Source organism: Cornus florida, unplaced genomic scaffold (genome assembly GCF_030987335.1).
Source record: "Cornus florida cultivar Cherokee Brave unplaced genomic scaffold, ASM3098733v1 CherokeeBrave_3.0.0_Hap2_Chr05, whole genome shotgun sequence".
In the NCBI taxonomy this organism is placed as follows: domain Eukaryota; kingdom Viridiplantae; phylum Streptophyta; class Magnoliopsida; order Cornales; family Cornaceae; genus Cornus; species Cornus florida.
Genome location: NW_026775575.1, coordinates 37,817,571 through 37,832,220, shown reverse-complemented (window position 1 = coordinate 37,832,220; position 14,650 = coordinate 37,817,571). Strand labels below are relative to the sequence as shown.

The 14,650-nt window shown below is 34.8% G+C and overlaps 1 protein-coding gene across 1 annotated transcript in view; it reads left to right on the top strand.

The window, feature by feature from the left end:
• Positions 1–2,391: 2,391 nt before the first annotated feature.
• LOC132310115 (protein BONZAI 3-like) overlaps positions 2,392–14,650 on the top strand; it is a 31,735-nt gene continuing 19,476 nt past the window's right edge. Inside the window, exons 1-2 of the mRNA XM_059808339.1 lie at positions 2,392–2,735; positions 4,056–4,103. Coding sequence (XP_059664322.1) covers positions 2,577–2,735; positions 4,056–4,103 — 207 coding nt within the window. The 5' untranslated portion in view covers positions 2,392–2,576. The remainder of the gene's footprint in view (positions 2,736–4,055; positions 4,104–14,650) is intronic.

The window sequence follows — 14,650 nt, the reverse complement described above, 5'->3', positions numbered from 1 at the left end:
TGTGGTGGATTGTCATCTACCACTTCTTTGCCGTGTCCTGAAAAATGTTAATAAAAGGGTGAACAAAAGCTCAGTAGGAAGTGCCTAAGGCACACCTCTTGAAACTCCGTGAGTCCAAACAATGAATAGAAACAAAGGCAACGGGATCATACTATGCCAGGAAAAAATACAGTACAAGTTCAAGTCATAATGAAATAAATTCATGCCATAAGATGTAAAACCATGTATGTCGCTCCCCATTTTTTTTTTTTCAAAATCCAATCTATCACTTTTCAAACCGTTAACATAACCCGTCCCTCGGTGACTCCTCGGCGACACGAGAGAAGGATTGACTACTATTCCTGACCCTTGGTAACCCCGCGGCTTCATTTGGGGCCAGATAGCTTAACCACGCTAGGGTGATTTCCCTAGTTCTCTCTAGGTTACACTAACGCCACGGACCCTCGGTATTTCCTCGGCGTCCGGTTTTTCACAAAAGCCTTTCCAAAACTTATTTTATCAAAAACCCCATATTCTATTTCTTTCAAAACAACTTCACATTTCTTTCCCAATGTTCATGCATGGATGCCTCATGCTTCACAATCTCATACATAAATGAACCATGTCAATGCTCATCATTATACAACTACTTCAAGCTTAAAACACATAGCATGCTTTACAAGAACTTTAAAGTAAATAAAACATACTTACATTCAACAATAATTTGGCAAAGCAAGCATATAAGGCATGAATTCTACTTCATACAAGCATACTAGTCCATATAAAATCAACTAAAGCACATAGTCACAAACTTTATTTGTAACAATTTCATCATTTTAGAGGAAATTCAATACAATTAGCATGCTAAACCACAAATTAAGGGAAATAATTCACAAAAATTCAAGAGATTGTAAATTAAACACCTCTACCTCACTTAATTAGATGCAAAAACCCCCAAATGGGTCCAAAAATTTGAAATCTCTAGAGTGCACCAAATAAGGAATTGCTTATATCAACGTGTAGATCTCACCAGACTCTTCGATTTGCCGCAAATGACATCCAAAAATTCCAAGACATGAGGAAGAAATTTGAGATTGAAGTTTTGATTGAAAAGAAAAAGAAAAAAATGAAGAAATGTGAGGGAGAGAGAGATATTACCGGGAGAGAGAAAGGGAGTGAGGCCAAATGGCCTCTTGGCCACTAATTCATTTAGTGGAAAGTGGGTCCTATCACAAAATTTTAAATTTCTATTTTTGATTTTTCTTTTGCACCACATAAATATATATACACAAAATATATAAAACCCACATAAGACACATTAAGTAAAATGCATGAGATGCAAATGGATTCAATTACAATTTCCGTATTCAACAATTCCTGTAGCGGGTCCCACAGGGGACCGTCCGACCTGAAAAACGAAAAAAAATGCAAAAATGACCACCATTGCATTTTTAAGAGTTCTGAACTCAAAGAAATGCCCCAACCAACTCTTGGGCATAACTGGCATACCCCACGGTGTCTAACACGCAAAACGAGAAAATAAGAAAATGTCCTCGCAAAAACAGAAAATTTCAGAAAATGAAAAATTGGTAAAAATTGAAAACATTACAGTCTACAAATAAAATTTTAATTTTATTATTTTACACACTTAGTTGACACTTTCTAACATTTCTAATATAAGTTTACTCAGTAATATTGCAAATAATATGAACGCATTTTAAATTATACGAAGACAAATATACATATTCATTTAAAATTAAAACACCACACAAACTAGTAGAATATCTTTATATATAATATAATATAAAAATCTTTACCATAATGAAATAAGCAGAGTTTGGCATGTTTTAATCATTTTTTTCATTACTTAGAAAAAGTGAGTTATCCATTCAGACACAAGATTCTATCATTACAGTGTGAACAATTAGACATCCAATCTGTAACCCCTACAACCTAATTGCAAGACCGGAGCTCTACCAAATATCTTTTAAATCATTTTAGAACGAAACTTAGTATAAAAATTATAAATAAATAGAAATTTTATAATACTATTACATAATATATATATATATATATATATATATATAAAATTAATATTTATACTCGTATATAATAGTGTCATAGTGTGTATTCTATTTTTAAATTTTTTTTATATACTCGCCCGTGGGTCCATGCCACTTAACCTAAACCTATAATCCCAAGACATCACCAGCTGCAAATGATACATACAGATATGGAGGAAGAAACAATATTTTTATAAGATTGATGAGAGCAAGCAAAGTAAAGAATGTTTGCTCTTGCTTCATACAGTACCTGAGAGCAAAGTCAAGAATGATTCCTCCTTCATCACTCAGATATTAATAAATATACTCCGTAATTAATTGTTTTGGCAAAAGTAGAGATTAATTCATTCACACAAACACGCCTCTTCAGTTCCAAGTAATTGCTACCATCTCCTTAAATTGGAGAAACCCAGAGGAGAAAGATGAGTTTTGGAATTACTGGTAAACGAAATTTGGAGTTTTACAGAGGAAAGAGTATATATATTATACATTTCAGATATTGTAGAGAGAGAAAGAGGGAGGAGAGAGTGATAGATGGGAATGTGCTTTTCGTACCTAAGAGGAGGGCAACAAGCAGTGGGCGGAGGGGCCGTACTGAAGATGAACGATGTTGGTGGTGGAGCAGCCCACAACGACGCTGTTGACAAATTCTTTAGAACAAAGGGTCCTCAAGCTCTCTTTACACAAATCGAGGTATATGCACATATATATTATACAAACACTCCTAATGTAGTACTTGTGTTTACCTTTATATCATCCCAAAAAACCCTAGTTCTCTGCTGTCAATGATGGGTCAATTTCATCCCATGTGGTCAATGTTCTGTTGAATTATTGTTGTTGAACGTGCTTTGCATCATTTTTGCTTCCTTTTGTCATTAGAATGGGAGAATTTCTTGGATTTACATAAAGAAAATAAAAAATTAAGGGCTCGTTTGGTAACCATTGTTGTTATGCGTTTTTGTTTTCGTCCGAAACAGAAACAATGTTTTTGTTATGGTATGTGTTCATTTGTGATTGGAAGCATGCACATTTGGGGTGCATTTAGTAAAATTTTTTGCAAGATTTTTTGAAGTGAAAATATGAGAACATGTTTGGTAGCGTCAAAGTGTTGCATAATTGAGAAACAAAATGGCTAGTTAAAGGGGGCATGCTACAATTTTTTTATTTTTTATGTGGTACTGTTCACTGCAATGCCACCATGCGAAAACATTAGGAAACACCGATTCCTATATGGGCCTCTTTTCAGCAACAAATTGGGTACTATTCAAATGGCAACCGGTTACCAAATGTGTTGTGATGTATTACGCCACCCACAACATGAAACATGCAACAAAAACACTTGTGAAACAGAAAGTATGAAAATAATACTTTCCTTTTCTTCACAAAATGAAAAACATTTTCAACTTTAGAAAAGCAAAAACGTATTACTAGAACATGATTTCGCTTTTTGTTTTTCTTTTTAAGGGTTGACAACAAAAAACAGGAAATATTTTTAGTCATTGAACGCCCCATGGAACTATAGAAGTGCAAGAGATAGTGAATTTGGTGGATGTAAAATGTTTGATTTTTAAACTCAATGACATTGTCAGTTGACGGTGTGACTGAATTTGATCTTTGTCAAGGTCTATCAATTGATATTACCACACTATTATATGGTTTTTTATTTGGGAGAAAAATCCTCTGATTGCATTGGGCTTTCTAAGGCACCGGGGAAGGTGTTAACACCCCACTAGCAGGTTCAGGGGGTTAACTTATTTCACTACCAGTCATTATATCTAAGGTCAATTCACCAAGACATGTGATGCTATAGGAAATGCCAGTGGACCAAATTGCAGTATAGTGGGGTTCTTATTTATTTATTGTTGTGGAGGGAAGGAGAATAATAAATCATAAATTTTATCTAAGTATAGTTTCCTTGTTCTAAGCTTACCTATTTTATTTTCATGGTCTTCACACAATGTCTATTTGAATTCATTCTACATGATGCAATAATGTGTTTCAATTGAAATGCAGTTATCTCTATCAGCTTCAAAATTACGTGATCGTGACATCATTTCAAAGGTATGTTGTCAAATACATAATTTAATATTTTAGGATGCATGCAATAACTATATTTTCATTGAGATGGGTTCACATTGATTTTTATTGTTCCTAGAATCTTTTTATATGTTGCTATATTTGAATATTGTTTTGCCGCGCGTGGGTCTATTTTTGTTCTTGTTGTACAAGTCTTAGTATAAGCGGCTCAGTATGGTTTATCCGTGATCTTGATACCTGGGAAGGACTGCCTCAGCAACTGTTCACTGGTTCTGCTGTTTAATTTTCAGTGACTTCTCGGTATTTATTGACCGGCCTTGAGAATCTGATTTTTGGAGTGAAAGATATTTGTATTAAACAGAATTGTCTACACTAGAATTAAACCCAGAGATATTACAAGAATTAAGAAAATGTAGGTAGATGTACTTTAAGAAGGGTAACCAATAACTCATAAGAGGAGAATCACCTTGGTAAGACTCTTTAAACTACCCATATTGATTCTAAAAGCCTATGCTTGAAGTGCGTGTCACTTATATTGTCTAATTCTGGGTCGTGCATCATATTCCTATATTTGTGTGTTGCAATATGCTATACGTTTTAAATATTTGGAGAGGAGTCATTTTAAAAATAGAGCTTTTAGTGAAATGCTTAAGAAATTGAGAAAAGGAAAGAATAGTTTTTACAAAAAATTACAATTTGAGGAAAATTCCGCATGCGATATACTGACCTTTGCTCAATATATGATGATGATTCAGCTATAACAAACTACAACTGATCCACTGTGCAATTCCTAAATGCTATCTATCTCACTCAGTTATGATAAATTCATTTCAAAAGGCAGCATTGGGATGGCAACGGGGCGAATTTGGATTAGATGACCTCTGTGGCTCATCTTCAATCTAAGACAAAACATGATGAGGCGTGTGAGGAATGAAATGCCCCTAGGAGTGCTTGGGGAGAAGAGAAGGGATATGGGATTGAGGTTGGTAAAAATATAAACCATTTTCATCTGATTTTACAACCATGATGTGTTACAGTATGTGCTGCCTTTTTCACGATAATTAGTTTTTACAACCATCAACAGTACCACAGGGAAATTAATTTATGATGGATAGGCTCCCTATGTGGACCATGGTCCATGTACTATAGTAGCAGTTTCCATAATAACTTGGCAGTAGAAGTTGTGGCCTTTCTGGTGATATTGAATTTTTTAGATGTCATAATATATTAATCATAAAATGGGCAAGAATAATAACCCATGTGGTCTAATTTTCTTGTTTTATCCTTGACCCTGTACCGCTCTCTAGCGTACATCCTGTTATTATAGGACAGGGTGGCGTCGGTGGGGGTACTTGTTTAATGCTGCACATTGCCATCCTTGGGAAATATTACTAGGATGATTAGCAGTGACAATTTTCGTAACACAAGAACATAAGGGTAGGGAGGGATACAAATTAAATTAGTACCTTAAATGGTTCTTTTTTGGAAAGTAGTACGTTAAATGGTTCATTATTCGTCCCTTGCACATTTATATAAAATGATAATTATGTTTCATCTTCAATTTTAAAGTTGGTACAGTGAATCTCAATTTAGGAATGTTGAACAAGTCTATTATCATTCCACCATATTCATATCAGTTTGTGATAATGTATTTAAAAGCTTGTTATTATATTTTAGGAAAGTAAATCTCATACAAAAAGATAACGTCCTAATAAAATCCCGTGTCACTTGTAAAGGGTTTTTATTTTATTTATAAAGAAATGGTTGGTCGGTTAGGTGTTGCCTCCATTCTGCTCTCTCTTTAGAAATTTCATGTGTACTAAATGGACCATATTACATATGTGAATAGCCATTATCAACTCTCAGGAAATTTGAACCCGAAGGGTTGGTTCAAGTGGGTAAGTCACTTAGCCTTAGTGCCTCTGGAAGCATCAGGATTCAGGTCTAAAGTTTGATTGTTCTTGGGTGCAAACAATTTTTTTTTATACGACATATGAGTTAAACACATTAAAAGAAGAATTAAATGTAGTAGAACATAGAGAAGGAAAAGAACTAGAAAGATCCGTTTCTCAGTCAGTTGACCAAACGATGACTAACGCCACAGGTAGTACTAATACCATAAACGATGACTATACCACTGGACAACGGTTAAATCCCACACAAGAAACCTATGTAGAAAATAGAAATAAACCAGATATATATACATGGACACAAAATCGTAGACGTTATGATAATATACCATCACAACAAGCAGGAACAATATTAGACATATCACGACACAATCCCCAAGACTGGGCAAAAGTAATTAAAAATTGGGAACAGGACTGTATTAGGCAATCCATTCTAACCAATTTTGATAATAAAACACCAGCCCTAACTTATTGGGAAACTTTATTAAGGGGAACAATCCATGATTGGTGGCAGTCTTACAAGGTAACCTTTCCCAATGATTATGCCCTCTTATGTAATAATACAATTCAAGGTTTTACCAGCCGAATAGAAAAGGTGCTAGTTGGCGAAGATAGATTATTAGACGAAACCCTAATAAAGCAAAATGAAGTTTTACGAAATTTAGAATTATTACAGATTTGTGATTTTAGATATATAAGAGATTATACTAATAAATTTTTCGAGTATTTCGCAGCCACTAGTAAAACAGGAGACTGAACATTACTTGATAGGTATCTTTAGAAATTACCAAGAAGTGTAGGAACTAAGATATGGGAAAAATGGTTAGAAAATTACAGAAGAGATAGGTTAACCATATGAGACAGAGTAAATCATGTTTATAATATGTTAAAAGCAGAATGTAGGCAACGTAAAGAATCTAAACAAATCAAAAAAATAATTTTATTATACTTGTGGGCAAATAGACTTTCCACCACAGTATACTTGTATGCCTCAGAAAAATTATAATTATAAGCGTAATAAACCAAAAAAATATAATCTACATAAAAGTAAGACCTACAAAAATTACTGCAATAAAAAACCTTATTTCAAAAATAACCCTAGGCAATTCAGAAAGCGGCCTTGGTATAAAAGGCAAAAAATAAATAAAGATAATAATAAAAAGGAAAATAAAGATAACAAAGATAATAAAGTAAACACATTACCCATAAAAGAAAGAAATTGCAGATATTTTATTTGTGAAGATCTAGGTTATATAAGACCAAATTGTCCTTATAGATACAAACAAAATCCGATGAAAATGATACAAGAAAATATTAATATACTTGAAGATATTGAAGAACAGATAGAAGAATTATATGAATTAGAAAGTATTTATAATTCCGAAGATGACAATGAAAGTATATATAGTATCGAAAGCATGGATAGCGATTTCGATAATGATGAAGACTTTGAGCAAGGCCTTCATTCAATGGAAGATTTCGTTTACACTATAAGCAATCCATCATGCCAATATACTTTACTTAATTTTCATTTTTCATCTTACAATTGTAAACAGTATAATATATCTATTAAAGAAGGTCATTACTGTACAGACCACTGTAAAACTCTATTATGTCAAGACTGTTACTCAAAATATGAAGATGAGCAAGAAGATACTGTAGTTGAATCTATAAATTCAATATATAAACCATCTAGTCTAACAAAATTCCCGGTAACTTTAGAATTTAAAGAAAAAATAGTTCAAATCTCAGCTATGTTAGATATTGAAGCATCTAAAAGTATAATTCAAAAGCATTTAGTACCTGAAAAATCCTTGATAAAGTTAAATTATAATGTTAATATGAGTCAATATAATAATAAAAAATTCCCAATAACTCATTGTGTTCAAAATATTCCTATATTAATTAACAACGAAAAGTTTATTTTACCATAGATTTATGTAATTAATAATATTTCTAGTACTTATGATTTTATTTTAGGTTTAAATTTTATAAATTCACTCACTGGAGGATTTATATATACCCCTACGGGTTTACAGTTCTTTACAAAATGAACCTTTATTCCATCCAACCCTCCTTATATTCCTCAGAAAGAAAAATGAGCTATTACTTATGTCAATACTTTATCTATGACAGAGAAAACTACAGAAAACTTATTTGATGTAACCAAATTTTTAGAAAATGTCTCTAAAGCATTAATATTTCTTAGTCATCTAGGTGAACCAAAGATTTTCCTTAATAATAAAGTTATATTAAAAAATCCTAAATTAAACATAGATAATCTTTTAAAACTAGCTGAAACCACTGAGATTTTAGGAAAAGATTCCCAGAAACACTGGTATAAAAATAAAATCGAAACAAAATTGAATATGATCAATCCTTTCATAATTATAAAAAATCAAGATAATCCTCATACCCTAGATGATCAAGAAAAATTCCAAAAACAAATCAAAGAACTTCTATTACTAAAGGTAATACGAAAAAGTAATAATAGACATAGGAGTTGTGATACCCCTCAATTCTAGAGTCACGAGTGATTAAGTCCGAGCACAGAACCGAGGGATACCAAACAATTAATATATAAACAAGTAAGAGTACAAAAAGAATTAAGTATAAAAATAATAAGCTGAAAAGAATTCTAAATACGAAAATCCTCCAAGACAAAATATTATTTATTTAATTTAATTTTTTAATCCGTACAACTCGAGAATCCATCCAGTGGACCTCTAATAATCCCAAATGAACAATAATTACAAAACAAAAATTTCAAAACTAAAATAAGAAATGAAATCCTATGTAGTCGGAAGAGTGAGTGACTGTATCTGCTTTATCACGATCAAACTCTACGCCTGGTACTGACGGACACCTGAAAAATAAGAGTGGGTCAGGCCCATATGCAAGTTCCATTCTACTACAATCCATACATAAACCCGATACGCAGATACATCCTAGATAGCTCGGCAATATCTAAAATAGCCCATAAATATATAGATACACACTATAGGATGCTCACTAGCCTATAGTGTAGTTCAGACTGCATAGAAAGAAACATGTAAACCACACTTTCCAGTGGCCATGTACATCCCCGGTTAGGGAACATCAACTATATCTAGTTACTCAACCTTTGCGATATACGCACCCTAACCATGATCCTGAGACTTAAGCTCATATCACAGTACCATAAGTATATCTATAATATCCTTCCCAATACATAAAAATAAAGCAACCATCTGTTATGTCGTTCAACTGTTTTAGTTGACAGGACATGCATCCATCTAGGATTTAACTGTTTTAGTTAATCCATTCCGTATGTATGAAGAGGTATGATTTAGCTTTTTGATCTAATTCATCTCCAATATGCCATCGACCTTGTAACGACTCGGTCATTTACCTCCCTTTCATTTTTCCTGAAATTTTATGGATAAATTTTTTTCCGTTTAATTTTCTTTTTTGAGTTCTGTTTCTTGTCGCTTAGTGTCTTCTCGAGTGCTCGAAAATGGTTTTTGAGACTCTTTCATGCGGATTGACAACTTCCTTTGAGGACCAAGTCATTTTCGCATTTTCACTTTTCGAACACTATGCACTATTTCGTCCTTTTCCCTATTTTGTCTTATCTCCGTTTGTCATTTTTTGGCACAACCTCACTTTTCATGCTCGGAGTTAGTTTTTGACTTCATGTGCCTTCATCTTCAGTGGTTTTCTCAAAATACGTATCTTTACTTTTTCAAGAAAGTACTCTAGTTACTCCCGGTGTCCATAGTGGCATGAATGCACTAGGGGTGCACACGGTTCCTGTTCTAACGGTTCCGGTCGGAACTGAAACTGTTCACAACGGTTCCTAAAAAACGGAACCGGAATCGGAACTGTATAAATTAGAACCAAACCGGAACCGAACCGTAGAACCGGTACGGTTCCATGAGAATCGTTAAAGTGCTTAAGTATCATCACCTGTATTTAATTATTGTCACTGACAGTACCAAACAAAGGATAGGAAGTTTCGTGGAAATCGCAACATAAGCAAATTGCCCATCTATATGTATAGTGCCAGGAAATTGCTAAGAATTGAACAGCTATCTAATTATATTAGAATACATACACACTCTTGTTGCTCTCCAGATAAATCTCTAGCTCTTTCATAATTAAGCTAGGTTCCATGGTGGCTTCATCATTATCATCATCATCATCATCATCATCATCACTGCGTGGATTTGAACATGACGTGTTCTTAAGTTTTAGAGGGGAAGACACTCGCAAAACCATGGCTTTTTCATCAGCATCGTCGTCGTCATCATCACTGCTAACCCAAATTGGAACAGCAGGCGATGGAATGGGTTTTGATTTTTTGAACAATCTGAAATGGTATGCCGATATGGGTTTCGAACTTCTGATTCTTGTAGATTTTGTAGTTTGCAATTGCACAGAGAGAGAGAGAGAGGGGCAAATTCAGATCTGAGAACAGTAATAGAGAGAAGGCAAGTTCAGTGTCGAGAGAATAGAGATGGAGGCAATTGGTTTAGATGATTAGATGAGGACCTGAGGTTTCAGATTTGGGTTTTGTTTGTTGGAGACGTGGCTACTTGTAGGCCTGTAATTTAGACTAATTAAATATATATATATATATATATATATATATATATATATATATATATATATATATATATATACGGTTCCGGTTCTTACCGATTCCCACAGGCTGGAACCAGAACCGGAACCGTACACTCACGGTTCCGAAATTAAGAACCGAGACCTGGACCGGAACCGGAACCGTGAGAACCGGTAAAAACGGTTTCGGTTCTCACGGTTCCGGTTCTTTTGTGCACCCCTATGATGCACAGTTCTACAGAATCTTTTTCTTTTCTTGGGGTGTTTTTCATAAATATATTTTGAAGATATTTTATTTCAGGGGTATCTAAGAAAATATCTTTTGGAAGATATTTTCATTCTGGGGCAGTTTCGCAGTTAACCCTTTTTGTAGGGGCCATTGTGTAATTAACGAAAGTTATTGCAAAATGTCTCGTGTGGAGCCTGGATCCTCGTACAGGATTCATTTTCACATTTCGTCGAGTCATGGACTCTTAGAATTCCGTTCTGGTCATTTTTCTCCAGTTTTAGAGTTTGTAGACCCGGTTGCTGCTGAACTTGTTCGGAGCATATTTCTCTGCTCGGGACTTAGTTTTTTACGTCATTTCTTCTATTGTTCATATTTTCTTATTTTGAATATTTTTCGTTCACGGAGTTTTGCCGTTTGAGCACGTCTGCTCAAAATCCACTTTTCCGGACCTGGCAGGGCCCTTTCGGGGCACTTTTTGAGACTTACTATAAATAAGGGATTTAAGAACAAAAAATCACTTTTCCTCTCATCTCCCCCACTCCATGGCCGGCAGCCATGGCACCCCCTTGGGCTGCCACCTTCTCTCTCCTCCTTTGGTCCACTTTTCTTTGATGAAAAGTTTTCGGCCTTCACATTTATTGTTCGCCTTGACGCCGCGCACCTTTACCACTTATTAGAATTCATTTCTGACCATTTCTTGAGTTTGGGTTTGAAGTCAAGTTGTGATTTTCATGTGGCTTCTTTCGGATTCATGTAGATCGTGTTGTCCCCGACAAAACCCTTCGGTATCGTTGAATTCGGAGCACTTTTCTGTCGGTGGGTAAAACGACCCTGACCCGGAGGCCCGGACCGCTACAAGGGTCCTTACTTGAACCCGAGGTGATCTAGGTCCAACACGACATTTCCAAAGTCAAAGTACCATTATAACGCTTGAATAACACTCTCAGTACACCCCATGATCCAAACCGACATGAACCAAACAAACACCAGAAGAAAGAATGAAAGATGACCAAGCTGCCTCATTTCGGTCGACCGAAGTGGAGCTTCGGTGGTCCGAAATGGAGGTCCCGAGAGCAAGAGAGAGAAGAGAGAAGCTTGAACCTAAAGCTTCATTTCGGTCGACCGAAGTGGAGCTTTGGTCGTCCGAAATAAAGATCCCGAGAGTGAAGAGTCCTGTTTCGGTTGACCGATGCATCATTTCGGTCGACCGAAATGACAATCCCGAGCCTGAAAAACTTGCATCCCAGGAGCTGCACTTGTGAAATAATAAAAAGGCTTAAATGGAACTTTAAAATGGCTAATTTTGGTTAAAACTCTGCGAAAATGCATCGTACACTAATCATGGACGAAACACCAACTCTTGATCCCATAAACCAATATTTAATTACAATTCGTTTACAAGGAGATATATATCATAGTTGCATGTCCAAAAATCTATAAATCTACAAGAGAATGCCCTATTACAAAAGGAACAAAGGTAGTCTTCTAACAACTTTCAAGCTTGAGGTGGATTGTAGTCCACCGGATCCTTTCTAAAACCTGAAAAAAATAATATAAATAGTAGGGTGAGCATAAAGCTCAGCAGGTGACACTTAAGACACACATCTTGTGTCCTTATGAATCCAAACAAAGCATAGGCCAATGGGAAATAGGGATCATGCTATGTGAGGGTAAAACAACATACACTTCAACTCCAAGCAAAAACAATGCAATGCAATGTGATGCAATGCATGCCATGGTCACTCCCCATTTTCATTTCTCAAAACATCATTTCCAAACTGTTAATACAGCCCGCCCTTTGGTGACCCCGCCGCGGCACGAGAAGAGGATTGGTTAGTGTCCCGACCCTTGGTAACCCCGCAGCGTCATTATGGGGCCCAGCTAGCTCAACCAAGTTAGGGCGACTCCTAGTCCTCTTTAGGCTATATTAACCTTCGGCCCGTTGGTAACCCCGCAGCGACCGGGTTTTTCCAAAATCATTTCACAAAAACTTTTCTCCCAAAATTCCCCTTTTTGTTTTCGAAACAATTTCTCCCATTTCATACAAACCCAATGGTATGTGCATGAAACTATATGTGTCATACCTTCAATATCATGGCATTTAAAATTCTACACTATAAAATTAAACATACAACGTGTTCAACATCTTCAAAGTAATTATTCACACATTAAGATACAACAAAATACATTTAAGCATACTTTTCACATAAAACAACTCACATTCATACACATGGATTTCTCTAGACAACATTTAAAATAATCATTGATACAATTAACTTCTAATTAAGCATGGTTGGCACAACAAAGGAGTATAACTCACAATGGAACAAGAAAGAAGTGGATTAAGATGTCCCTACCTCAAGATTGCACCAAAACCCTTAAAATGGGTCTTGAAATTTCGAAAGCCAAGGGGTGACCAAAATTGAAATTGATGGTACTAATGCGTAGAGCTCGTCGTGCTCTTCGTTTTTCCTCAAACGGCACCCAAATCCGCCAAGTAACGAAGAAGAAATCAAGTCTCAAAGATTGGCTTGAAAAAAAGAAAAGAAAAAGCAAGATGAGAATTGAGAGAAAGAGAAATACGGGGAAAGAGAGAATGAGAGTGAAAATGTGGTCTCCTGACCACTTTGTGCATAGTGGTGGGTCCCACCACTCATTTTCTTTTTTTTTTCACTTGAAAATTCATCTCACACATATAAATGCACCACCAAGCATATACTACATGATTCCATGAATTAAAATGTACCAATTGCAAATGGACCCAACCACAATCCCGAACGCAACATGCGAAATGACCAAAATGCCCTTGCATCAACAAAATTCCGAAAAAATTAAGAAATGCTGAAATTTGGAAACATCATAGTGGGTATTTGAGATTTCCATCTCAAATTGAGGTAGGGGGTATTATAATTTATTTTCTTGCTATATTACATGCTTATGATGCTTATACAACTTGATTACATGCTTGGATATAAAATTTAGAGATTTTATTATTTATTTTTCTTGTGAAGGATTTAATTTTCCCGGTTGTCTATAACTTTGTTTAAACATGTGGCATGATAGAATATTACCCTTTGATATGTTGTTGACTATATTAAATCTAGATCATTTGGATAAGTAATGAAGTTTTTATTTAATATTTATCTTGAATAAAATATTTAATCATATGGCCTTAACTAGCTTGAAATCGATATGTGTTAGCATATTAAATTATACCCTAACATGCTCTTTAACATAGGTGAATTTGAGAGCAAACGGAGGTATTTTGAAATCTAGTAATATTTAATTAATTAGATTAATTAATTTGCTCCAAGTGCACTATTCATCTCGTTGGATTTCTAACTTGATATTCTTGATATGCATGTCATATAGTTTCACATATATTAAATCTAGAATATTTGATTAGGTTTTGAAACCTTTCAATTATTATTTTTCTAGTATTAGAGTTTAATACTCATGGCCGTACATTGCATGGAAATCACTTGTATCATGCTAGTAAATCAAGTCTTGACATGTTGCATAACATATATTAATTTGAGACCATTTGGGTGAGTTTCAAAATCTAGAGATTTTAATTAAATGAATTAATTAAAATCTATTCAATGGTTCCATGAGCTAGATTAAGTTTCTAACCTTGTATTCATGATTTCCTTAACATATTCCTTCACGTGTATTAAATTAAGAATAATCGGATAAGTTTGAGACTTACACTTACTTGTTTTCATAGTATGGAACTTAGTTTACTTAGTTGTAACTTGTATTCCATGGAGCTTTCAGCTTTTCATCTTGTAACTAAACCCCGTGTATCTTGGTTTCATTAATGTACTTAA